Consider the following 27,735-nt stretch of genomic DNA (forward strand, 5'->3'; position numbering starts at 1 on the left):
AGTTCTGGCAGCAACTTTGGTGAGAGAAATAGAGTTAACATTTCGGGTCTGTTACCTTTCATTGGAAAATCAGAATAACAGCATGGGTGCAAGGTACTGAAATATGCCTGGGCTATGTAACTGTTTCTCAACAAGTGTTAATTATCTTAGATGGGGTAAAGAAGGAAAAAATTCCTAACTTTAGAGGGAAAAAAGAACATTTTGAGATCGCTGCTTCTATTCTATTATCACATGCTGCCTGTGAAATTGGATCAGGCTGTAGGTGGCTACCATTTGTTTGATCCACCCATTTTCAAGATCGTTGTGCTAACGAATATTCAAGGGTGCTGTTCTATTAAATTCACTAAAGAAAGGGTTTCTTTTTAATCAATATAAATGTTAATGGTATTCACAAATCCTTCATCAATATTAAAAAAGTAATGAAGTGTCTTACATTATATGATCTCCGCTTTCTGTATGTTGTTTTCGACCCTAATTCCTTTGATCAACACATGCTGTACACCATCTGTGACTTAGAGATAGAGAAAGCGATTCTCCCTAGTAAATGCACAACAGGGCGATCTCATTGATGCACCTTATTTTAATGCAACTGTTGCAACGAGATTATTAAATTTGGCTCTTTCACAAATTTCAATAATTGTAATTATTTTCAAAGCTAAAACAATTAACCACAACAGGATTGTTGTAGGTTTAACTGCACATTTATTCACATATTCTTACACTGAAAAGTACTCAAGTTGGTATTCACAATGGTCCAAAATATATTTACACCTGTTCACAATACAGAATTATTTCACAATTAGCTCAGTTGAGAAGTTAAATAACAATAACATCCAAATAGAAATATTTCAACTTTCAGATATATGAAGTCAAAAGTCTTTATCTTGAATTATAATACTCAGGATATTGATATTTATATATTTTCCCCACTTCTGAAAACACTGACTTAAGCTGGATTCTATCCTCACTCAATATCCACACATTTATTTTCCAGCGAAAATCAATGAATCATAATCAATGATGGAAACCTTGATGGATTTTTGTCCTATCTAGCCCAGACTAATGTTGTATGCCTACCATAGCCCTAGCTAAAATAAGCTAGCTCAGCATGAGAAATAGATCTTGAGACCTTCTTAATTTGTAGGCTCAGTTTCACACTAAACTGTGTACTTACCAAATAAGTTGCTATGACAGCAGAGTGTTATATTTTTGTTGGATGTAGATTGCAAAATTTTCAAAATCCCATTCTATTTATTAGTTGATATCCTTCTGGGTAGGTTAAGTTGTGCTATCAGGAAGGTTTAAGCTAATTCAGCAGGGGGTTGCGCACCAAGATGTAGTATTAAAAAGCAGAAATAAGATACATAGAGGACTGGGAGGGACAGATTTAGAAATAATAAAGATTGAGGTGGGATCATAGAAAATACAAAATTGTTTAATGTTAAGCTTGGAGTGCAAGTTTGTAAAAGCACAAAGTGTGGTTAATAAGGTTGGGGGTCGGTTAGCTTAGTTGGCTGGATGGCTAGTGTGTGGTGCAGAATGATGCCAACTGTGTAGGTTCAATCCCTGTATCAGCTGTGGTAGTTCATGGAGGCCTGTCTCCTTGCCTTGTCTCATGCTTGATGTGTAGTGTTGCCCCTCAAGCTAAATATCTGCTTGTCTCTCTCTAATAGAGAGATGCCAATGGCCCCTCCTGGTGAGCTTCAGGAGTAAAGGGCCACATGGGAATATGATGTAAGGGTGATAACTGAGACCTGATTCAAAAAAAAGGTAGGATTGGATGCTTAATATTCCTGGGTAAAACATATTTGAGAAAGATGGGGAAGGCAAAAAAGAGGAGGGATAGCAGTTTTGATGAGGAAAAATATTACAGTGCTAGAAAGAGAGAATATCCTTGAGGGGAACAAAAACAATCTATTTGGTTGGAGCTAAGAAACAGTAAAGGAGCTATTATGCTCTTTGGTGAAGTTTATAGGCCACTAAATAGTGGGAAGGAGATTGAGGAGGAGAGTTGCCAAGAAATTACTAAGACGTGGAAGACCTACAGAGGAGTGATAATGGTATAGTTTACCCCAACAAAAACAAAAATAGCTGGAAAAACTCAGCAGGTCTGACAACATCTGTGGAGAGGAAGACAGAGTTAATGTTTTGAGTCCGTATGACTCTTCATCAGAACTAAAGAAAAATAGAAATGAGGTGAAATATAAGCTGTTAGAGGGGGGTCGGACAGGTGGAGCTGGATAGAGGGCCAGTGATAGGTGGGGGCAAAGAAGAGATTGCCAGACATGTCGTAGACAAAAGGACAAAGGGGTGTTGACGGTGGTGATATTAGCTAAAGGATATGCTAATAGTGACATTAAGGATGGAAAGCAGGACGAGCAAGTAACAGATGGCCCTAGTGGGGGTGGGGTAGGGGGAAGGGATCAGAATAGGCTGAAAGGTGGAGATAAAACAATGGATGGAAATAAATTTGAAAATAATAATAGAAATATTAGAAAAATATATTTTAAAAATATATAAATTATTAGAAAAAGGGGGATCAGAAAGTGGGTGGGGATGGAGGAGAGAGTTCATGATCTGAAGTTGTTGAACTCGATGTTAAGTCCGGAAGGCTGTAAAGTGCCTAATCGGAAGATGAGGTGCTGTTCCTCCAGTTTGCGTTGAGCTTCACTGGAACATTGCAGCAGGCCAAGGATGGACATGTGGGCATGAGAGCAGGGTGGTGTGTTGAAATGGCAAGCGACAGGATGGTCTGGGTCATGCTTGCAGACAGACCGAAGGCATTCCGCAAAGCGGTCACCCAGTCTGCGTTTGGTCTCTCCAATGTAGAGGAGACTGCATTGGGAGCAGCAAATGCAGTAGACTAAATTGAGGGAAGTGCAAGTGAATTGCTGCTTCACTTGAAAGGAGTGTTTGGGCCCTTGGACGGTGAGGAGGGGGGAGGTAAAGGGGCAGGTGTTGTACCTTCTGCGGTTGCATGGGAAGGTGCCTTAGGAGGGGATTGAGGTGTAGGGGGTGATGGAGGAGTGGACCAGGGTGTCCCGGAAGCAATGGTCCCTACAGAATGCCGCCAGGGAGGGCAAAGGTAGGATGTGTTTGGTGGTGGCATCATGCTGGAGTTGGCGGAAATGGCGGAGGATGATCCTTTGAATACAGAGGCTGGTGGGGTGATAAGTGAGGACAAGGGGGGCCCTATCATGGTTCTGGGAGGGAGAGGAAGGTGTGAGGGCGGATGCGTGGGAGATGGGCCGGACACGGTTGAGGGCCCTGTCAACCACCGTGGGTGGAAAACCTCGGTTAAGGAAGAAGGAAGACATGTCAGAAGAAGTTTTGGAAAGTGGCATCATCAGAACAGATGCGACGGAGGCAAAGGAACTGAGAGAATGGGATGGGGTCCTTACAGGAAGCGGGGTGTAAGGAGCTGTCATCGAGGTAGCTGTTGGAGTCGGTAGGCTTGTAATGGATTTTGGTGGACAGTCTAACACCAGAAATTGAGACAGAGAGGTCAAGAAATGGTAGAGAAGGTGTCAGTGATGGACCATGTGAAAATGATGGAGTGGTAGAAATTGGAAGCAAAATTCATAAATTTTTCCAGGTCCAGACGAGAGCATGAAGCGGCACAGAAGCAGTCATCGATGTACCAGAGAAAGAGTTGTGAGAGGGGGCCTGAGTAGAACTGGAACAAGGAATGTTCCACATACTCCATAAAGAGACAGGCATAACTGGGGCCCATGCGGGTACCCATAGCCACACCTTTTATTTGGAGGAAGTGAGATGAGTTTAAGGAAAAATTGTTCAGTGACAGAACAAGTTCAGCCAGACGGAGGAGAGTGGTGGTGGATGGGGATTGTTCGGGCCTCTGTTCGAGGAAGAAGCGGAGAGTCCTCAGACCATCCCGGTGGGAGATGGAGGTGTAGAGGGATTGTATGTCCATGGTGAAGAGGAGGCGGTTGGGGCCAGAGAACTGGAAATTGTTGATACGATGTAGGGCGTCAGAGGAATCGCGGATGTAGGTGGGAAGAGACTGGACAAGGGGAGAGAATGGAGTCAAGATAGCAAGAAATGAGTTCCGTGGGGCAGGAACAGGCTGACATGATCGGTCTGCCGGGACAGTCCTGTTTGCGGATTTTGGGTAGGAGGTAGAAGCGGGCCGTCTGAGGTTGGGAGACTATGAGGTTGGAAGCTGTGGAGGGAAGATCTCCAGAGGAGATAAGGTCAGTCACAGTCCTGGAAACAATGGCTTGATGTTCAGTGGTGGGGTCATGGTCCAGGGGGAGGTAGGAGGAAGTGTCTGCGAGTTGACGCTCAGCCTGTGCGAGGTAGAGCTCAGTGCGCTAGACAACAACAGCACCACCCTTGTCAGCGGGTTTGATGACAAAGTCAGGGTTGGACCTGAGAGAACGGAATGCAGCAAGTTCAGAACTTTTTCTAATAATTATATTTTTTAAATATATTTTTCTTTTCCCACCTATTTCTATTATTATTTTCAAATTTATTTCCATCCATTGTTTTATCTCCACCTTTCAGCCTATTCCGATCCCTTCCCCCTACCCCACCCCCACTAGGGCCATCTGTTACTTGGTCACCCTACTTTCCACTCTTAACGTCACCATTAGCACATCCTTTAGCTAATATCAACACCATCAACACCCCTTTGTCCTTTTGTCTATGACATCTTTGGCAATCTCTTCTTTGCCTCCACCTATCACTGGCCCCCTATCCAATTCCACCTGTTCCACCCCCATCTAACAGCTTATATATCACCTCATTTCTATTTTTCTTTAGTTCTGATGAAGAGTCATACGGACTCGAAACGTTAACTCTGTCTTCCTCTCCACAAATGCTGTCAGACCTGCTGAGTTTTTCCAGCTATTTTTGTTTTTGTTTCAAGATTTCCAGCATCCGCAGTATTTTGCTTTTATCTTAGTTTACCCCAATGTTGAATGGGACAGTGATAGCGTAAAGGCAGAGAAAGGGAGACATTTCTGAAGTGTCCAACATTCTATTGTCTTTTTCTGTAAGTTGTTTTCTGCCTTACTCAACACATGCTGTACAATTTATTTGACTTAGAGACAAAGTGATCACACCTAGTAAATGTACAACAGCGGAATCTCATTGATGCACCTTATTTTAATGCAATTGTGACAATAAAATTATTAAACTTGGTTCTTTTGCAAATCTCAATAACTATTTATTTTCAAAACAAAAACAATAAAACCCCAACAGGGTTGTTGAAGGTTTAACTGCACATTCATTCATATATTCTTACAGTGAGAAGTACTCAAGTTGGTATTCATAATTTTGTTGATCAGTATGTTTTCTGCACAACAAGGAAGGAGGCATTGCTAAATCTAGTTCTGGGGAATTAAGTGAATCAAGTGGAGAATGTTACAGCTGGAGAGCACATCCGGAAAAGTGGTCGTACTATCATAAGATTTTGATTAGTTAGGGAGAAGGACAAGAAACAACCTAGAATAAGAACACTTAACTGGAGGAGATCTAATTTCAGCGAATTGAAGAAGGATCCTTTCAGGGAAAATTGGAGTATACTGGGATGCAGAATGTAGTGGAGCAGTTGGAAACCTTTAAAGCAGTGCTTCCCATACTTTTTTCCCATTTTGATGCCTCAAACTTGATGGGATCCCAGTGTGAAAATTTAGGTGTACAAGAACTGTTGAGTGGAGAGTGGCCTTTAGTTGTTGAGGGCAGCACCAAAATAAAATAAAACAACTGGGTAGTAAATATTTAATATTGAAGTGCACACTATAGCTTTATACATATAAAAATCATGTTTTTGAACGTATCTATTTTGTGAAAATGTTATCTTATTCACTGGGCCTAATGAGACACATAGGTATGCATGTTGCGACACAAACCTCAAAATCTGGCATTGTGGTTGATAGTGCACATCTAATCTCCAATGTGACACTTCTGAGACTGCTTGTGCGAAGCTTGTTCACTCCCCTAACTGCCCCTCCCCTCCCAGCGGACTGCGAGTCAGGAAAAATCAGGTGCACTCAGGGCAGACACTGAGGCTGCCTATGCAAAATTTGTTCACTCCCCTCCCAGTGACCTGTGAGCTAGAAAAGAAAATTGGGTACGCTTACAGGAGACACTGAGGCTGCCTGTGCGAAGCTTATTCACTCGCCTCGCAGCAAATTGCAAGCCAGAAAAAAAAATCAGGAGCATGTATCATGGGACCTCGGAACTGGTCTCAGGACATTCCTGACAGAGTCTCTGCTCCATGGCAGCCATTATGGCCTCGAAGCTCGCGAACCCAAAATCTCATCCCATGGCCCCATTAGGGGTCGCGACCCATGGTTTGGGAACCCCTCCTTTAAAGAGCACACGATTCAGGTACAGTCTAGGTATATTTCCACAAGGGGGAAAGGGAGGGCAATTAAAGCCAGAGCCTCCTAGATCATGAATGAGTTAGAGAGTAGAATGCAGCAGAAAGTAGAAGCATAGGACAAATGTCAGCATGACAATACAAGGCAGAATCAGGCTAAATATAAAAAATACAGAGACAAGTGAAAAAGGAATAGAATTGGAAGCTAACATAAATGGGAATTCAAAGGTCTTCTACCGACGTATTAACAAGGGTTGTTAGAGGAGTGTTGGGGTCTATTAGGGACCAAAATAGAAATCAATTGATGGAGGCAGAAGGCATGGTTGAGATACTAGGTGAGTATTTTTCTTCTATGTCTACCAAGGAAGAAGATATTTGCCAAAGCTATGGTAAATGCGAGGGTTGCTGGGATAATGGATGAGATAAAATTAGATAAAGAGGAGGTACTAAGAAGGCTGGCAGTACTTAAATTGGATAGTTACCCAGTCCTGAAGGGTTCATCCTAGGTTCCTGAAGGAAGTAAAGAAATTGCAGAGATACCGGCCACACTTCTTAGATACAGGGATGCTGCCAAAGGACTCAAAGATTGCAAGAGAGGGAAACGGATAAACCTGGCAATTAAGGGCCAGTCATTTTAACTCAAGTGGTGGAAAAGTGTTTAGAAAAAATATTCCTGGAGAAAATCAACAGCCACTTAGACATAGGCAAATAAAGGAGAGCCCAGATAGGGGTGAACAGCAGCAATGCCAACTGCTTTTTTCCCCTCCCTCAGCTAGAAACTAGGAAGCCAATATTGGTATTGCAGGTGAAACTAACTAATTCAGCAGTTCTGCCGAAAGGCCGTGAAGGCTCGAAACATTAACTGATTTCTTCTCCACCGATGCTGCCAGACCTGCTGAGTTTTTCCAGGTAATTCTGTTTTTGTTTTTAATTCAGCACAAGCCTGCTTTTAAATCTGGCACTTGCTGGTATTTATGGTGCATTAACACACATCCAGTAAAAAAGCCCACTAAACCATTGGGAAGTCCATAGGTTATCTTTTTTAACAAGAGAATTGAGTTAACGGATCATGGAGAAAGATATGTTGCAAAACTAGCCAATTTAAAATGTTAATTTTCATTTCAGACTTTGTATCAGTTTAATGTAAAATATGGGACTCTATTTCTTTATTTTGGAAACTTGATTAAAATTTAAATGGAAATAAAGAAATGTTAAGGAGAGCTGGTAGCTACACATTGAGGCACATCTAACAAACAGATCCATTTTCAAGAGTTGTCTTTTTTGATGAATCTTAACTTAATCTTCAGCCTGTGTCACAAACTCTGTTCTGACCAGTTCTGATAAAAGGTGATTGATGTGAAACGTTAACTTTTTTTCTCTCTTCACAGATACTGTCTGAGCTGCTGAGTATTTCCAGCGTTTCTCCTTTTTATTTTTTCTCCCTTAGCCCTGACAAAATCCACATTCCTGATGACTATCTCAGGCTGAGTCACCGATTAAAACTTCAATGTTCTGTTAGACCCTGAACTTGGTTTCTGAGCCCATATCCTCTCAATTGCAAAGACTTCCCACTTCCGCAGAAAAAACATCAGTTACCTCTGCCGTTACCTCAACCCATCCACCAGTAAAACCCTTATAAATGCCTTTATCATCTCCAGACTCAACTATTCCACTGGCAGGCTCCATTCTCCACCTTTCAGAAATTTCAGCGCATCTAAATTGCTGCAACTTGTATGCTGCACCAGATCCCACTTGTCCAAGACCCCATCTTCACTGACCTAATTGGCTCCTGAAGATCCCACTCTCTCACATTTTCACTGGGGTTAAATGATTGAGCCATATGTTCTTAGGGTTCTGTTCTCTTGATAATCCAGTTGTTATGCTACGCAATATTTAAAAATAGGGAATATTCATAGTTTCATATAGAAAAACCAATGACTACTAGAATTGCAATATTTTTTGGAGAGTATTGTCACCGTTTCAGGAAGTTCTTGTGCAGGCCCAGTTCCAAAATTGTTTCAAAAGCTGCTATATTGGCTATCAGGAAAGTTTATACTGGAGTCAGTATTTGATAAAGACATCTATTGTTGTTACAAACTGCATCCTGTTGTTATACCATCAAGCACCCAATGCAGCAAGAAATACTGTGACAGTGTTTGCATTGAAATCAGTTTTTAAACAAACATTTTTTTAAAAAACACAGGCATAGGCAATAACTTATTGATGTCACTGAGGCACCAATCATGTCACTGTCCACTTATTGTTTACTGATCTGGTATTCCAATTCCAGGTTAATGAGTCTCCTTGAGCAAACTATAGTTGTGAATATACAATAGATAGCTTTGCTACATTTCCAGCTTTTGCCATAGTAGTACATATAATACATCAAATATTTCAAAACATGGACTTTAACATGTGCAGTTATCCACTGGATTCTAGTGTTTAGACTTCAATGCAACCCCAAAACTAGTTACTCTGTTGGAAACATATCCTATTCCATATCTAAAAAGAACTTCTTGCAACTCACTGGTTTAAGTGGAACTCTAAACATGAAAGAACTTCACACTCGAGCTTTCAAAACCTTTGAATTCTTGTCTCAGTTGCCATAAACACTGAATATAACAGCTACCCTTGCACTCCCTAATTATTTTTCCTGAGAACTGGATCAAATGGTTTGTGAGATTAAGAGAAAATATACCAAGGTCAAATGATTCTTCCCACCAAAGTTTCATGTAATTATCATTCCAGGATGTAATATTTAATAACTTCGATCTTAGATTTTGAGTCTTCTTTCTGCAGGAATTGTTGAATATAGTAACTTTATACAAAGCTGAGTTAAGGTCATTGTAGTGCAATATCATTTTTATTTATCCATAGGTTGTAACAAACCCCTGGGTTCAAACTCTCTATTCTCTTGATGAGGTATATATTCAATTCTAGTGTTTTATAAATCATAATATATATCTGGAGTCAACCCACCCTAGGTTTTCACTACATCTTTCCCAGTTTTGTCCTGTGGTGGAATTCTTAACATGGAAAAATATTTTGTTTTGTTGCATTGTCTCAATTAGGTATCTTGTGATAGTGTATCAATTCCAAGAAGGGAAAATTTTATTGCTAAGGAAGGTCATGCTGGCTCTAAACGAGTCACCGATGGGGATAGGAAGAACATGTTTGCAATTTGGGTGATTTTTTGCAAGAACACGTTTTCTCAGGTCTTGGTGTTTCTTTTTACTGAACTGATTCCTTTTTACTGAACGAAGCAGCCAAATACCACAGCTTTATATTTCCTTTTGTTTACTGTTTGTGAAGAACTTGACCGCAAATATAATGCCCCTATTCAAGAAAGGGAAGAGACAGAAAGCGAGAAACAATAGGCCAGTTAGCCTAACATCTATCATTGGAATCTGGAATCAGTTTCTGGAATCCATGATGAAAGGTGAAGTTGCAGGACATTTAGAAAATCATAATACAATCAAGCAGAGTCAACATGGTTTTATGAAAGGGAAATCACAGTCAACAAAATTTATTGGAGTTTTTGAGGATGTCACAAGCAAGGTGGATAAAGTGGAACCAGCAGATGAAGTATACTTAGATTTCCAGGAGTTATTGCCATCCCTAATTGCCCTTGAGAAGGTGGTGGTAAGCTGCCTTCTAGAACCACTGCAGTCCATGTGTTGTAAAACTCCCACAGTGCTGTTAGAAAGGGAGTTCCAGGATTTTGACCCAGCAACAGTGAATGAAGTAATGCTGAGGACCTCAGGAGGTGGCCGAGATGGATCATCCACTTGGCACTTCTGGCTGAAGATGACTGCAGAAGCTTCAGCCTTGCCTTTTGCAATGATATGCTGGGCTCCCCCATAATTGAGGATGGGGATAATTCTGGAGCCTCATCCCCCAGTTAATTGTTTGATAGCCCAACACCATTCATAACTGGATGTGGCAGGACTGCAGAGCTTAGATCTGATCCGTTCGTTGTGGGATCACTTAGTTCTGTCTGTCACATGCTGCTTTTGCTGTATGGTATGCAAGTAGTCCTGTGTTGTAGCTTCATCAGGTTAACACCTCATTTTAGGTATGCTTGGTGATGCTCCTGGCATGCCCTCCTGCACTCTTCATTGAACCAGGGTTGATACCCCAGCTTGATGGTAATGGTTGAGTGGGGGATATCCCAGGCTATGAAGTTACAGATTGTGGTTGTATACAATGCTGCCACTGCTGATGGCTCACAGCACCTCATGGATGCCCAGTTTTGAGTTGCTCGACCTGTTCAAAATCTATCCCATTTAGCACAATGGTAGTGCCACACAACACGATGGAGGGTATCCTCAATGTGAGGATGGACTTTGTCTCCACAAGGACTATGTGGTGGTCACTCCTACCAATACTGTCATGGACAGATGCATCTGCGGCAGGCAGGTTGGTGAGGATGAAGTCAAGTATGTTTTTCCCCTTTGTTGGTTCCCTCACCATCTGCTGCAGACCCAGTCTAGTGGCTACGTCCTTTAGGATTCGCCCAACTCGGTCAGTAGTGGTGCTACTGAGCCACTCTTGCTGATGGACATTGAAGTCCCCCACTTGGAGTACATGCTGTGTCCTTGACACCCTCATTTCCTCCTCCAAGTGGTGTTCAACATGGAGGAGCACTGATTGATCAGCTGAGGGTGGGGGGGTGGGGGGGGGGGGGGGGGGCAGTAGGTGGTAACCAGCAGGCTTGTTTGCCCATGTTTGACCTGATGCCATGAGACTTCATAGGGCCTGGAATCAATGTTGAGGACTCCCAGGGCAACTCTGTGCAGCCAACTCTGGTGGGTCTGTACTGTTGGTGGGACAGGACATACCCAGGGATGGCAATGGTGGTGTCTGGGACATTATCTGTCAGGTGATTCCGTGAGTATGAGTACGTCAGGCTGTTGCTCTACTAGACTGTGGGACAGCTCTCCCAACTTTGGCACCAGCTCCCAGATGTTAGTAAGGAGAACTTTGCAGGTTTGACAGGGCTGGGTGGTCCTTTGTTGTTTCTGGTGCCTAGGTTGATGCCAGGTGGTCCGTTCAGTCTCATTCCTTTTGGACTTCATAGTGGTTTGATACAACTGACTGGCTTGCTAGGCCATTTCAGAGGGCAGTTAAGAGTTAACCACATTTTTCTGGGTCTGGAGTCACATGTAGGCCTGGCCACGTTAAGGACAGCAGATTTCCTTCCCTAAAGGACATTAGTGAACCAGATGGGTTTTTACGACAGTTGATAATGGTTTTGTGGTCACCATTAGGCTGTCTTTTAATTCCAGATGTATTAATTGAATTTAAATTCCACCAGCTGCCATGGGTGAATTTGAACCTGTGTCCCCAGAGCTTTGGCCTGAGCCTCTGGATTACTTGTCCAGTGACATTACCACTACGCCACCTCTGTAATAATGAAATAGTATGGTCATCTGTTGCGGAGAGTAATGAAGATGGGACTGCCAGAAAGAAAAGAGGAAGGCCTAAGGCCAGTTGGAAAGATGTGGTGGTGAGAGACTTAAATGCAGTGGGACTGGAAGATAAATGGGTGACTGACAGGAGGAGATGGAGAAGAGTAATCGAGCAGCATTGTGGCGACCCCAAGTACAATGGGAGAAGCTGAAAGAAGAAAAAGAGCCTTTTTAAGTTTAATTAAAGAAGGCCGACTGGAAAATTCCAGTCAGCCTGTAGTTTCCATCACTGGTGGGGGACAATTTAGGTGCCCTACCCCCAGAGGTGGCCTGGCTGCAAGAGCTATCCTTTAACTAAAGTTTTTAAAAGTTGGTTAGAGGGCACCTCCATGTTAAAGCACCCTCTCATTCACTTACCTGCCTTCTGAGCCTGCTGCTCCCTTCAAACTGGAAGGCCTGAGATTGACCCTTCAACTTAAAGAGCCCATCCGCTGCCCTTAATTGGATAGGGAACCTGTGTCCATGCCAATTAAAAGGTACCTCTGTGAAAATCTCAACGAGTGACTATTTCCATTGTGTGTGGGGTGGGGGGGGGGGGGTGCAGTTCGGGACATCGAAACCATCCCAACCTCTGATTCCCAACCCCACAGGGAATATCCAACCCAAAGAGTCTCCGAAGTGAAATGGATAAGAGAGTGTGCAAAAATTTGGCAGCTGGAGTATAATGTGCCAAGAAACTGTGAGGTTTAGTTCATTTCAATATGAAGAATAGAAAAGGAAAATATTATTTAAATGGAGCAAGACTACAGAATGTTGCAGTACAGAGGGATTTGGGTGTCCTCATACATGAAACACAAAAGGTTAGCATGCAGGTATAGCAAGTAATTTGGAAGGCAAATAATTTGTTGGCCTTTATCACAAGGGAATAGAGTACAGTATAAAAGTAGGGAAGTCTTGTGACAACTGTACAGGCTGTTGGTGAGACCACACCAAGAATACTGCATAGTTTTGGTAACCTTATTTAAGGAGGGATATACCTGCATTGGAGGCAGTTCAGAAAAATTCATTTGGTTAATTCCAGGAACGAAGGGATTGTCTTATGAGGAAATGTTGAGTAGGTTGGGCCTATACTCGTTAGAGCTTAGAAGAATAAGAGGTGATCTTCTTGAAACATATAAGATGCTGAGGGAGTTTGACAGAGTAGGTGCTGAAAGGATGCTTCTCTTGGTGGGGGTATCTAGAACTAGGGGGGGGTCTCCCATTTAAGATGGAGATGAGGAGAGATTTCTTCTCAGAGAGTCGTTAATCTTTGAAATTTTCTGTCCCATGGAGCTATGGAGGCTGAGTCATTGAATATATTTAAGGCTGAGATTGAGAGATTTTTGAACTATCGGGGGGTCAAGGGTAACAGGCCAGGCAGGAAAGTGAGGTTGTGGCCAAGATCAGATTAGCCATGATCTTACCAAGTGGTGCTTGGGGGGTGCTGAATGACCTGCACCTGCTTTTTCTTATGTTTACTGAACAAAAATATCCACCAAATCTGCCTACTCAAGTCATTACACTTACATGTAATTTATTATATGTTAAATATTTTGGGACATTTTTGTGACATGATAAACTGCAATATAAATATAGGTATTTCTTTCATTCAAACACTACCTATAATTTTGTTTAATTGTAAAATAAGGGGCTATGGTATTACTGCGTTATCTCCACAAAGCAAGAGACTTGTAAATCCTCTAGACCATGTGAATGAGCTCCTTCAATTCCACATTATATCTTTTACAAGAGTATTGAAACATCAAGGGTGGGGGAGGTGGGAGCTGGTCTATTTCCATTAAAAACAGGTAAATCATTTAAGTTTCTCATTTTGATCTGCTCTGATTCTTTCAATTCTGCCAATGAGCATTTATATCAATCATTTAGTGACTTATTCTCTAGTTTTATTCTATTTAATACAATAATTGTTCCGGAAACCTTTTCACGATCTTTGTTCCTTTAGCACCATAAAAGGATAATATCCTGTATTACCATTGTGAGACATTCATCCATGTTATTATTGCCTTTAATGCATAATTTTATACTATTTTCAACAAAAAAGGGAAAAGTAAAAACATCTGCACATACAACTTTCGTGATTTTTTTTCCTGAGAAACTTTTTTTTAATCTAGGCCTTATTTTTCTTTTCTTTTCCAATTTGTTTTAAAAACATCTTGCTCCTAAACTCAGTAACTCTTACAGAGGTGACACTTCATCAACTTCTGGTGTCTTATCTTCTGTTGAAGAGCCATACCGACTCGAAACGTTAATTGTGTTCCTCTCCGCAGATGCTGTCAGACCTGCTGAGTTTTTCCAGCTATTTTCGTTTTTGTTTCTGGCGTCTTAACTGTGGCCATTCTTCTTACATGATCTTGGGTAGTGATTATCCCTAGACTATTTAACAGTGTAGAATATTACTGCTAAGCGTGGCCCTTTCCTCATGCGATGACACTTAAATACATTTTACAACTTGGATTAATAAACAAAATCTGCTGTCAACAATGTACAATACACTCTTCAAATATTATCAGAGTCTTAGTGGACAACCAGGTCCAACCAATATGGGGCAGTATTCAACAAAGGTAATAGGATTCATAATAGGTAATAGATTGAGTTCAGCAACTTCAGATCATGAACTCTCTCCTCCATCCCCATCCCCTTTCCAATCCCCCTTTTTTCTAATAATTTATATATTTTTTAAATATATTTTTCTTTTCCCACCACTTATTATTATTAAATTTATTTCCATCAATTGTTTTATCTCCACCTTTTAGCCTATTTCGATCCCTTCCCCCTACCCACCCCACCCCCATTAGGGCCATCTGTCACTTGCTCGTCCTGCTTTCTACCCTTAATATCACCATTAGCACATCCTTTAGCTAATATCACCACCATCAACACCCCTTTGTCCTTATGTCTATGACATCTTTGGCTCCACCTATCACTGGCCCTCTATCCAGCTCCACCTGTCCCACCCCCCTCAAACAGCTTATATTTTACCTCTTTTCTATTTTTCTTTAGTTCTGATGAAGAGTCATACGGACTCGAAACGTTAACTCTGTCTTCCTCGCCACAGATGCTGTCAGACCTGCTGAGTTTTTCCAACTATTTTTGTTTTTGTTTCAGATTTCCAGCATCCACAGTATTTTGCTTTTATATTTATATGAAGGTAATGGCATGTTGTGCTCCATAGCAAAACATATATCATTCATAAACACATACCAAAACAGCATATCAGTCAGTGGAATCTGTGATTAAACTGTACAATGCTCTGCTCAGACCATATCTGGAAAATGCCTCTGCTCTGGTCACCATGGCATAAGGTTAGCATTCTGGGTCGAAGTCCTAATCAAAGAATCGAATACATAACTTGACCACATTGCTGCACTTTTCAGGCTTTCAGATCAGATATTAAAATGAGGCCCTATACCCCTTCCCAAGTGGATCTAAAAGATCACATGGCTCTATTTGGAGAGCAAGGGTTCTTTTGACGTCCTGGCCAGTTATTTATCTCTCAAACAGAGCTCATCGATCTCGTTGTTATTGTGCACAAGAAGTGACCGCTGTGTTTCCCTTTATAACAGCAGAGGCTACATTTTAAGCGGACTTCATCAGCTGTGAGGTGTTTTATGACATTCTTGAGATTGTGAAAGGCGCTACGTAAATGCAGGTTCTATCTTCAGTATTAAATCAATGTCATTCTCCCTTGGGCTACATATTTCGCCGTCATAAAAGGACGAAGTCGAAATTAACGTAGTCTATATATCTTTGATGCTGCTTATGTAACTGTGCTGGAAACTCGTCCATGCCGCAGCCAATTCTTCTAGAAACTTGAACTGACCCATTTCACCCAACATTAATAAGAGACAATAGCCCTCAATTTCGCAACCTCTCTCACACACATGATGCAATCACCATTCAGGCACTCAACCCTGGCACTGCTCAGCCAATTGAAACGAGACTCCGCTATCGCGAGGTCGCCTCCTCCTCCTTCACGAGCTTTCCCCTCTCAACCTAACTTGAGAACCGTGCGTGATGACGTCATTATGAATGACTGGCCGCCGGGACCACGCAGAACAAAAGCCCCAACGGCAGTTTTCCAATGAGAAAGCCGGTAGCCGCGCAACGGCCAATCGCAGCGGGGACGAGGGGCGGGCCCTGGTCGTCCCATCAAGTTAGGCTGAGCTGTAACTAACTGGCGTCGGTACAGAAAGGCGTTTTTTTTGGTTTGTGGGGTAAACGTCGTGGAGGTGAGCATGGGGATGGGAGCGGAGCTGGAGGATGAGCTCGTTAAACAATTTACCAGGGCCGAATGACATGAACTAACGCGGCAATTAAGGGCGTTTAGGATTCACGTTGACTTTGTGATTTTTTTTTCTCTCGCCCACAGATTCCCGCAAACGAGGGCGGCTCGCTCCACCGACGGGCTTTTTATTTGTTGCGCACAGAAGGTGTTCGGCGTCTCGGCACCGTGACGTGCCGTCCAGTAGTTCACCATATCCAAGAGCGATTAGGCTTGTGTTTATGTCTTTGTTTTGTGAAAACGGTAAGGTTTCGAGCTGTGTGAATAGGGAGGGGTGGCGGTTGGTGACAGAGATGCTGGAAGAGCTTGGACGCGAGGTTCTCAAAATGGCGCCCTGCGGCCCGGCTGGGACAGAGCGCGGCGGTGGCGGCTCCCTCCCTCTGTCCGTGTGACGCACTCTGCGCCACTCAGCCTGACTACTCCCAGCTCATTACGGGGAGAGTGCGGCGGGCTTCTTCTCGAGTGCCGCAATCTCGCCGCCTCTTTTTTTAGCACCCCCCCCCCCCCCCCCCCCCGGGTCTTAGCCTCCGTTATTGGGCGGCTGCTTCGAGCAGTCGGTTTCGGAGAGCGGAATATTTTCGCTGCCCTGCAATGCGAGGGAGTGCGCATGGCGGCGCTGGGCAGTGACTCACGTGTTGCGGAGGCTGTGTTGCTGCATCAGGCAATGACTCAGCGTTCGGCCGCCACCTCCCTTTTTCTTCAAACCCTCCTCCCACTTCCCCTCACGAAAATGCCACCTGGCCGACCACGTTTAATGTGGTGAAAGGCTGGTTCCGCCGCTGGCTCAAGCATTCCTCTTTTATCGGCTATTATCTAAATTTATAAATATGAAGCGTAACGGGTTTTACTTAGCAACTTTGGAATTTGACTGAAGTGAGCACTTGTGCTTTTGCGCTGTGACTTTTTTTATCCCTTTGAATCCTGGTAAATGCCATGTGGCTAATTTTATAATAAAAATCCAGGTGTTCGGGGAGGTTACAACTTCTCTCTTATCCCTTCCTTCCCCCCCCACCCGAAGCATGTTAGTGTTAGGGATATCAATTCATTTCAAAACTAAGATTTATTTTGCTTTCTGACTTAAAGAAACAAAAACCGCTAAAATTATTTGGTCTCTGTAGAATAGTGATTGCTGAGTACTATAATGCCTTTTTAATGTATATTCACACTCTGGCAAATGTTGTAATCCTTAGATATTCACTTGTGAAGGGTGTTTTATAGGTAGTACATGCAATTTATGTACTGCCAGCCTAATCTCTCCCCCCCTCTTTCAATTACAGAGCTGTTGCGCAGCCGTTGGCACCTGTGTCGGGGAAACCTAACCAACAAGTGGGGAACTTGCAGCCTAAGTGGCGCAAACTTTTTCATGTCAGAGACCGAGTACACTTGCAATTGTTTATGTCATCCATTCTTCTTCAGACAGAAGATACCAAAAAATTCCATTCAAAGATCTTTTCACTTTACTCATAAATCTAATAGTAAACCAGAATGGCTGTCAACGTCAACCGCAGTGTTTCTGACCAATTCTATCGGTACAAAATGCCCCGTCTGATTGCTAAGGTAAGAGTGATTGGAAGTGTTGGGAGTTGGTTTTAATTTTAGATCTTCATTGTAAACTAAAATGTGATTTCTTTTCCCTCAGGTCGAGGGCAAAGGGAATGGAATAAAGACAGTAATAGTCAACATGGTTGATGTTGCCAAGGCGCTTAATCGGCCTCCAACGTGTAAGTACCATTTAAGGTATAACCATTTGTTCGAGAATTCCAGCTTGTTCCAAAGTAGTCCATCTCAAATCTGAGACCTTGCAGACCAAGAAAATTGATGGTAACAGAGAATTGTATTAAATAGATATGTAGAAGAGCCCATGGTTATTCAAATCTTGGCTAACATTAGATTCTTATTAGTTTTTGTGCCTTTTTTTACTAGTCACCTAGTTCATTTCTAAGTTGCCATTACAAATCTAATATCCAACCATAAAGTGGATTGTGCACTGCCTTCCCTTTCTCTGCTTGACTAAATGTAGTCAGGTGGTTGGCCTGTGCCACCTATTGGTCGTTTTAAGTAATGAAAGCAAAAATTGAAGGACTGCAATATGCTGGAAAGTGTAGACAAACTGTTGAAGTTATTCCATATACAGTAATGGTTGAAAACTGCCACACAGCTGTTGCTTACGGAGTTGCACCTTTCGAGTTTCCCATTGATCTGTTCTTGGATCAAAATTGTATTTTTTTTGAAGGCTTTCTCAATCAGCTGAAACCATGATTTTTTTTTTCCCCCATTCTTGGCTTGTGCGCATTGCTGGAAAGGCCAGTATTTATTGTCCATCCCTAACTGCCCTTGAGCTGGTGGTGGTGATCCACCTATTGAGTGGCTTGGTAGGCTATTTCAGAGGGTAATTAGGAGTCAACCATGTTTTTGGATCTGGATCGCATGTAGGCCAGACAGAGTATTGGTAAACCAGATCCAATGTAGTATCGTGACAACTTGCTATTTTCACGACCATTATTAATAAAACCAGCTTTTTAATTTTTTGCACCAGTACTGAAATTTTTAGATCTGGGTGTTTTGTAATCACATTTGATGCGTATGCTGAATATTTGGCTATCCATTGTATAGCTTAATCCAGAGGTGTTTCTCAGCTGTGGAGCACTTGCTATAAAGCATTTTAAACCCTTTATTGCATCCTACTCCAGGCGCTGATTTTATTTGCCATTGTTCCAGCATTAAGCATACCATTCAAAATATCTGGGGCCCACAAGCCAAACAGAAACCTGCACAATGAGATCTAGACTTTAATGGCTGTATTGCTGGGGATGTGAGGGCATCTTGTCCAGTTGTTTCAATTTAGATTGCCTTTATTCTAGTAGTAGGTTTCATACATGAGGTAAACTGCAATTTAAAATGAATTGTTTCCAGTCCCTCAGACCTCTTATCTTTCCACAAATGATTGAATTCTGGTTGCTGCTCACCCTCTAGCATGAGGTGCACAAGTTAGTTATACCACTCTTGCCTTGGCTGGGGTTGAGGCCGCTTATGTTCTAAGGTTTGAAAGCTTGAATTTTGTTGTAATGCTGCTTTGTGTTTAAAGTTTGTTCTTACTTGCACTTAAAATCTTTTGTAGATCCCACCAAGTTTTTTGGTTGTGAGCTGGGAGCTCAGACCCAGTTTGATTCAAAGAATGACCGTTATATTGTGAATGGATCTCATGAGGCGAATAAGCTGCAAGACATGTTGGATGGATTCATTAGGAAATTTGTCCTTTGTAATGAGTGTGAGAATCCTGAAACTGACCTGGTGAGTATGCAATAAGAATGAAATCCTACTGGTTAGCACAGAACTTGATGTTTTAAAGCAGTGAAAGTTTCATGAGTCGGTTGCATCCATTCTCCCAGTTTCTCAGTGTCTCATCATCTAATGATGCAACCTTCCACACCAGCACTTCTGATGTCTTCCTCAGTTGAGGATTCCTACTGTGGTCAGTAGGGCACCTCCACTGTCTGATCATTTCATGTACTTCTGCTCTTGCCCCTCATTTTTGCCAGTTCCAGTGTGATGCCACCACCAAGCAGATCTCCTCCCCCTCTTCTCCTTCGCCCCCCCCCCCCCCCCCGCCCCCTTCAGCATTCCAAAGGAACTATTCCTTTTTGGCACCCTGGTTCACCTCTAACAACCCATCCCTTCCCAAACATGAGGCAATACCTAGATAAAAACAAAAAAACTACTGCGGATGCTGGAAATCCAAAACAAAAATCAAATTACCTGGAAAAACTCAGCAGGTCTGGCAGCATCGGTGGAGAAGAAAAGAGTCAACATTTCGGGTCCACACGACCCTTCAACAGAACTTAAGTATAGTTAGGAGAGGGGTGAAATATAAGCTGGTTTAAGGTGGGGGGTGGGGGGAGAGAAGTTGAGGGTGGGGTGGTTGTAGGGACAAGCAAGCAGTGATAGGAGCAGATAATCAAAAGGTGTCACAGACAAAAGGATCAAAGAGGTGTTGAAGGTGGTGATATTATCTAAGAAAAGTGCTAATTAAGAACGGATGGCAGGACACTCAAGGTACAGCTCTAGTGGGGGTGGGGTGGAAAGATTGACAAGGTATTAGTTGTAGATTTAAAAATAATGGAAATAGGTGGGAAAAGAAAAATCTATATAAATTATTGAAAACAAAAAAAACAACACAAAAAAAAACAAACAAAAAAAACAAAAGGGAGGGGGAGGAAACAGGGTGGGGATGGGGGCAGGGGGAGTTTAAGATCTAAAGTTGTTGAATTCAATATTCAGCCCGGAAGGCTGTAAAGTGCCTAGTCGGAAGATGAGGTGCTGTTCCTCCAGTTATCTTCCGACTGGGCACTTTACAGCCTTCCGGGCTGAATATTGAATTCAACAACTTTAGATCTTAAACTCCCCCTCCATCCCCACCCCGTTTCCTCCCCCTCTTTTTTTTGTGTTTTTTTTGTTTTCAATAATTTATATAGATTTTTCTTTTCCCACCTATTTCCATTATTTTTAAAGCTACAACTAATACCTTGTCAATCTTTCCACCCCACCCCCACTAGAGCTGTACCTTGAGTGTCCTGCCATCCATTCTTAATTGGCACTTTACTTAGATAATATCACCACCTTCAACACCTCTTTGATCATTTTGTCTGACATCTTTTGATTATCTGCTCCTATCACTGCTTGCTTGTCCCTACAACCACCCCACCCTCAACTTCTCTCCCCCCCGCCCCCCACCTTAAACCAGCTTATATTTCACCCCTCTCCTAACTATACTTCAGTTCTGTTGAAGGGTCGTGCGGACCCGAAACGTCGACTCTTTTCTTCTCCACCGATGCTGCCAGACCTGCTGAGTTTTTCCAGGTAATTCGATTTTTGATGAGGCAATACCTGTCCTCTCATCATCAAAAGCTTCAAGCACTTGTTCCAAACTTTAGTATACTGTATTTGCTGTTTGTGGTTGTCTCTACATTGGAGTCCAAACGTAGACGGGATAACAGTTTTGCACAACACCCCTGTTTAGTCTGCAAGAATGATCCTTAGCTTCCTGTTGCTTGTCATAATTCTTTCACCTTGTTCTCGTTCTGACATTTCTGTCCACAGCCTACTACAGTGCTCCAATGAAGCTCAACTCGATCTTGAGCAATACCTTTTCTGTCTCCATTCTACAGCCTTCTGGACTCGAGTTCAGCAACATTAGATCATTGACTTTGTCTTGACTTTCTTTTATCCCTTATGTTGCATTCAGATGGTTGCTATATACCATTCACACCTCACCTGGACACAACCTTTGTTCCTTTACTTTTGATTTTGCATCATGAAATCTTGGTTAATCTCCTGTGCTCCTCTCTATTGCAGACCATCCTGTTTTGTTCTTTCTGCCCCTTTCCTCCCACTTCTACTGGTTTAAACTCTTACAAGGTCATTGGCTTGAGCATCTACAGAATTTCTTCTGTTTTATTTCAAATTTTCAGCATCTGCAGTATTTTGCTTTTGCATTTACTTGTAAGTAGTAACACTCCATGCTTACCCAATTTTCCTCCATTCAAGAAGTTGATATTTGCTGCGTCAAACCCTTGAACAAAGAATTGCATCAAAATTATAACATGGCTATTTTCAACTTTTAGCATGTCAATCCAAAGAAACAAACCATTGGTATTTCTTGTAAAGCCTGTGGATACCGAGGCATGCTTGACACGCGTCACAAGCTCTGCACATTCATTCTTAAAAATCCACCTGGTAAGTAAACTAGAATTAAGTGCAAATCCTGATCCAGATTTTTATTTAAAATATTTGATGTAAGGATTTATCACTTGCAGAAAATGGAGACAGTGGTTCAGCCAAGAAAGAAAAGGAAAAGAGGAACAAGAAGGGCAAAGACAAGGAGAATGGATCAGTATCTAATTCAGAATCATCCACCCACAATGAGTTTGATGCTCCAGAGGCAGTGGTAATTAAATTTTATTTTACTAAGTAAAGAATTATGGAACATTTACAGCATAAGGAGGCCATTCAGGCTGTCAAATCTGTGCCAGCTTTGCAAGACTAATTTAGTGAGTCCCACTCTCCAAGGCAGGCCTGCAAATGTTCCTCTTCAGATGCTTGTCCAGTTCAGTTTTTAAAGCTGAGATTTTGAATCTGGCTCCCACAGTTGAGCAGTGCAGTCTAGATCCTTATCGCTTCCTCAACCTGCCCTGCTACAATCAAAGATTTGTGCAGATACACACCCAGGTCTCTGTTTCTGCACCACCATTAGAGTTGTAAATATCACTGCACTTCTGCATTAAATTTCTTTTTTTTGCCATGTATATGCACATAGCACCAGCTAGTCTAGTAGCAGTTTCTTTCAACTTTTGTATCATGGCCTTGCATGGATGGGGGATTGCTGATCTGGCAGTTAAATGCCCAACATTAAGTTGGGGATGTGCCCCAATCAAATTTTTGCATTCATTCTAGTATGCTGTTTAAACAATCTAGTTTAAAAGTAATTCCAACACTTTATCACAAGTTTCTGGAATAAGAGTTTAATAACCTTCTCTCCCAGGATGGTGGTGATGATGATGAAGACTGGTGTGAAGAAACCACAGAGGAAGCCCAAAGGCGTCGAATGGGTGAAATTAGTGAGCATGCTAAAAATTTGACACTCAGTGATGACCTGGGGAAACCTTTGGAGGAAAGAGTTAACTTATTCTACAATTTTGTCAAGGTATTAGTTATATCCTGTGCATGGACTGTAAGGTACTTTTTGTTTCTGAATTTATTTGAGGGTTGCATTTTTCTGAGCAATTTACCTTTTTGGCAGCACTCCAAACTAGTGATCTCTACCATCTAGAAGAATCAGGGCAGCAAACGTGGACACCACTTGTAAGTTTTCCTACCAAGTCTGTCTCCATCTTTCCTTCAATGCTGGGTGAAATCCTGGAACACCCTCCTTAACAGCATTGTGGATGTACCTACGCCACATGGACTGCAGAGGTCCAAGGTGGCTTGCCACCTTCTCAGGGCAGTTTGCAAATGGGCAATAAATGCTGGCTTTGCCATTGACACTTGCATCCCATAAATTTAAAAACTTGAATTTTAGGAAGTCACTTGACCTGCAGCGTCCATTTCAATTCTAGTAATGTGGCTACTATTACATGGTTAATGTCAGTGTATTAGCCCAGATTTTTTGGTCAGCAGTGAAGTGCTTCTGGAAGTTACCCACAAACATCTAACAATCTACGTAGCATGGATTTCACCATCACATTGTTAATTTGAATCTGGAGTCCAGTTGGGGCATCTGTCATCAAGCAGCCATTTGCAATGGAGAATTTCCTCGGCCATCAAACCAGAAAGTAACAACACTGGTAGAAACTGAAATATCAAACTGTAATAACTCGAATTCTTACTGTAATATTTGACACTAAATTTAATTTTCCAGGTTGAGGTTCTTCAGTGGTATTTAAACCTTAAATCTTGTTGACCCCCTCCTTGACCAGATGTGGCTTTTTCAGGAGGGGAGTTCTGTGTAGCATAGGAGGACATTCTTGTTTTCTAATTTATTTCCATCTGCAGAGACTAAAAAAGAGGAGCTGCAAGAGCAGTTTCTGGTTTCAACATTTTACCAGTTATGCAGATTCCAGAAGTTGTCATAAACTGCAGGATAACCAATAGTCATGGAATCATTATAGGATGTACTATGCTAGTGTTTCTAAACCTACCTAGTTTCAACCAATGATAAAAGCTACTTGCTATGGTGTTTTGGCTATAAATTATGGTTTCTATAGATTTCAACACCAAAGCAGAAATCAAGCAGTTTGTGTTGAGTAACTTTTATAGTCTTCCACATCTGGAAAACATTTGAAATGTTGAACAATTCTCAAATGTAATGGGCAACTTTGTCTAGGAGGTATGTGCTGACTGTCTTATTTTGTTGCAGCAAAAGAAAGAAGAGGGCATGATTGACTCTGCTGATAAAGATCTTCGATCAGAAGCTGAAAGGCTGGATGTAATAGCTATGGGCCCCCTCATATTGAGCGAGCTGCTTTTTGATGAGAACATAAGAGAACAAATCAGGAAATATAAACGGCACTTTCTGCGTGTAAGTGGTTTTCCCTCAAACTGAACTAACGATGTTGCTTTATAATTTAATCGTGCATGACAAACTCTACTTTCCATTAATAGTTCTGCCATGGTAATAAAAAGGCTCAAAAGTATTTACTTGGTGGCTTTGAGTGCCTCGTGAGAATACATCGGGATCAGCTGCTGCCCAGAGTTCCACATGTCCTGAAGGAGCTGTATGATGCTGATCTCCTCGAAGAAGAGGTCATCCTTGCTTGGGCTGAAAAAGTAAGTTGTGCAAATGTTTGGAATTTTAAACTGCTGCTTCATTTTGGTTAAATATAATTTCAGGTGTTGGGGACAAAGATGCTATTGCTCAATTAGGACTAGATTTCCTACTGTGCACTGTATCTGAAAAAGAGCCATTGTAGAAAATAGCTACTTTGCAAAGATTCTTGAAATTTGCTGGATGACAAGCATCCTTTTTTTTTGTTCAGTTGGGCTACTAGCTGTATGTCTTTAGTTGTAAACCGCTTGCTACTTAAAAATTCATCATTGTCAATACATATTGGCTGTTGCTTGTGAATTTCTGTAGTTTTAGTATGTTGTGCTGATCAGAATTTAATTTGAATCAATCATACACAGGTATCTAAGAAGTATGTCCCAAAGGAACTTGCCAAAGAGATACATGCAAAGGCAGTTCCATTTATTAAGTGGTTAAAAGAAGCTGAAGAGGAATCTGAAGAGGAGGATGAGGAGGAAGCTGATGCAGATAAGGAGGTGGAGGTAATTATTTAGAATTTGCCTTGATTCTCATGCAACTTATGAACATTAACAGCCAACTTGTGTAGACTCTTGAACACTAACTTGGAAGTTGGAGTACAGTTGGCAAATCTAAACTTCTAGTCCAGCACATCCATTGGTAGCATGAGTAATTGCATTAATTTGCAACCACTTACACAAGTTGGCTTTGGCAACTCTGCCTTTACTGTAAAATGTCCCATATTTCGATTGCTTCTGTACATTGAATTTATGTATAATTATTTTGTTTTACAGGTGGTTTATGACAGCTCTGCAAGAGAACTGAAAGTGGAAACTGTGAAGCCCATTAAGACAAAAGAGGAAGAAGATATAGATATTGATGCTATTTGATGTATTGCTTACAGGGGGAAAAATTCACCTTTAGCTATCTTGCAGTGGAGAAGTCACAGTAATGAAGAAATATTCCTGTATTGCAACTGCTGAATTCAGTCTCTGCTATTCAAATTCTACAATGATATTGCTCTAGTGACACTTCACTACCAGCACCTACCAATTATGAACTCTTTAAGACAGTATGTCCCAAGTCTAAGTGGTAGAATTGGTCCTGCTAATCTAACAGTTGTCTGTATCACTTTTTCTCATTGCTATTGGGTAACATTTCTGCATTTACTGCACATTTATACAGGGATGTAAATTACAAATTAAAGGGGTTTGTGTTCTGTATTCTATCACCTGGGTTTTTATTCAGTGCATAATTGTAACTTGCCAATGATTAATTTCAGGATTTTTTTACTCCTTTACAATGTAACTGGTTCATGTTGAATAAGGCTGCCTCAACAAATGCCTAACCATATGTAAGACTATATTGTTAATAGGCTATTTGATTAGAGGGCATTGTAACTGAACTTATTGCCCAATGATAAAAACTAGGTAGCAAAGTCAGTTACTTAAAATTGAAAAACTGATCTGTGCATTATTGGTAAAACAGACTTGGATGGTGGGTGAACGATTTGTTTAGCAGAGCGGTGTTCTATTTGTGCCACAATGCCCATATACCATGATCTGTTCAGGCCACGTTTGTGTAACTAGCCACAAACTTCAAGTCAGCCAGCAAGTGGAGTTAAAACCTGATCAAGTAGGTTATCTAATATAAACAATAGAAATTCATTTTTTTGTGGTGTAGCAGCTGGTACTAATGGACATAATGTAATGAAGGTCTCAAACTTTAGGTGGGATTGCTTTTCTGTGGCATAGGAATTAGGTTTTTTGCAGATACTTGGAATCAAAAGTATAAGTTCATAGCTTAAATGCACTTTGATTCTGTGGTCCTTTTCATTTCCAGTTGTTTTGTTCCTAACCACCTCATAGCATGGTAGTTATTAAATCAGTTAATTGTCCCAATGATTTAGATCTGCCTTGGGCAATGTACTGATTTTGCATTTTGAATTGCAATTGTATTTTTGAATAAGACCTCCAATTTTAACCAGAACAGCTTGGAAATCTATCCAGTCTTCATGGAGCTGTCTCATTGCTGTGAAGCCTTATGTAACTTTATAAACTGATGCAAGGAACTCACGTGTTGATTATTTGTTTCTCTTTGCTTAGAACTAAACCCAACTTGATTTGGGGTATAGCATTGATGTAATATTATGGTGGCAAAAACTGGGAGAGGAGAAAAAATAGATTGAGATCCAGAGGCTGACTTCAAATGCTACTTTTTGATCTGCAGATGGAAGATTGTGCATCCTCCTTAGTTAACTGTAATACTCTGGCTACTGGAATGTGGATGCTGGCAAAAACAAACTCATGAATTTGCTTAATCTACTTGTAAGTGTTGTAAGCTTAGATGTTCACTACCCAGCCAAAGATATCAACTAGAACCAATGGTCCCACAACTGATCTCTTCAGCCACTACTGAGAGAGATCTTTGGGAGTAGGAACTTTGGTTCAAGATTGGTCTATCCTACTGAGTCATACATTGGTCAGTTTTTTTGTGGCTGTACATTAAAGCTTTTAATGTGATTTTACATCTATCCTATCCAACTTGGAAGAATATTTCAATTTCCAAGAGCAATTCTGCTCTTTCCCAATTTGGATGCAGGAGTGCTGTGAGTTGTGGGTGTGTAAGCAGAGTCCAAATAAGGAATCAAGTTACAGTGCGAGCTATACTATAGCCTTTTAAATTGCCATGTTGCCTTTTCAAAGGTACCAAATCCTCTACCTGAGTCTTTTTTTGAAAAAGCAGTTTTTTTCATTGGCTTCCAGGCTCTGCGAAAAAACTCTTACTGTGAACCTATGTATCATTAAGGACCTTAATTAAATTTTTCTCCCTTTGCTTGTCCTGCTGATGAACATTTTCACTAAGTTGGAATTGTCAACTTCAAGGACTTGCTTTGAATATTTGATCTTAGCATAGCAAAGTAAACATGCACCAAAACATGGTCACTATAGCCTTGGCCAAGACAATTATCCATCTGACAAGAATTAATCTTAAGTTGTCATGTTAAGGGACTGTAGTAAGCCCTCGATTTGAGGATGTTGTAGTGAAACCTGACACACAATGGCTTTAAATTTCAGATATAAATCTTGCTGAATATCTACAGCCTGGTCTTGACATATGTTGGGCCATCCTTGACTTTGGGTCATCAGAATTTCAGATGAATCATAGAGCATTTGAGTGCAGAACCAGCCAAAATTCGATCAATTTTCAATTATCTTCTAATTTTCATGTGGAAAAATATTGCATGTAAATAAAGTTAGCTTTGGTTTCATGAGTCACATGTAATGTCATTTTTTTATCTTGAGAGATTTCCATAAAGATTACACCTTTTTCCATT

At 41.4% G+C, this 27,735-nt stretch overlaps 1 protein-coding gene across 2 annotated transcripts; it reads left to right on the forward strand.

The window, feature by feature from the left end:
- Window positions 1-27,672, forward strand: eif5 (eukaryotic translation initiation factor 5). Of its 2 annotated transcripts, none has more exons than XM_078562435.1 (12): window positions 1-93; window positions 16,190-16,345; window positions 17,380-17,659; window positions 17,742-17,823; window positions 19,221-19,393; window positions 21,724-21,835; window positions 21,916-22,046; window positions 22,641-22,802; window positions 24,015-24,176; window positions 24,260-24,424; window positions 24,782-24,922; window positions 25,193-27,672. In XM_078562435.1, the coding sequence occupies exons 3-12, from the start codon at window positions 17,588-17,590 to the stop codon at window positions 25,286-25,288; spliced, it is 1,296 nt and encodes a 431-aa protein (XP_078418561.1). In that variant the 5' UTR covers window positions 1-93; window positions 16,190-16,345; window positions 17,380-17,587; the 3' UTR covers window positions 25,289-27,672. The 2 variants fall into 2 exon arrangements, with proteins under 2 accessions (XP_078418561.1, XP_078418559.1); XM_078562433.1 differs by lacking the exon at window positions 1-93 and adding an exon at window positions 15,919-16,049.
- The last annotated feature ends 63 nt before the right edge of the window (window positions 27,673-27,735 follow it).

The sequence above is a fragment of the Cetorhinus maximus genome, chromosome 18 (genome assembly GCF_964194155.1).
Source record: "Cetorhinus maximus chromosome 18, sCetMax3.hap1.1, whole genome shotgun sequence".
NCBI lineage: Eukaryota > Metazoa > Chordata > Chondrichthyes > Lamniformes > Cetorhinidae > Cetorhinus > Cetorhinus maximus.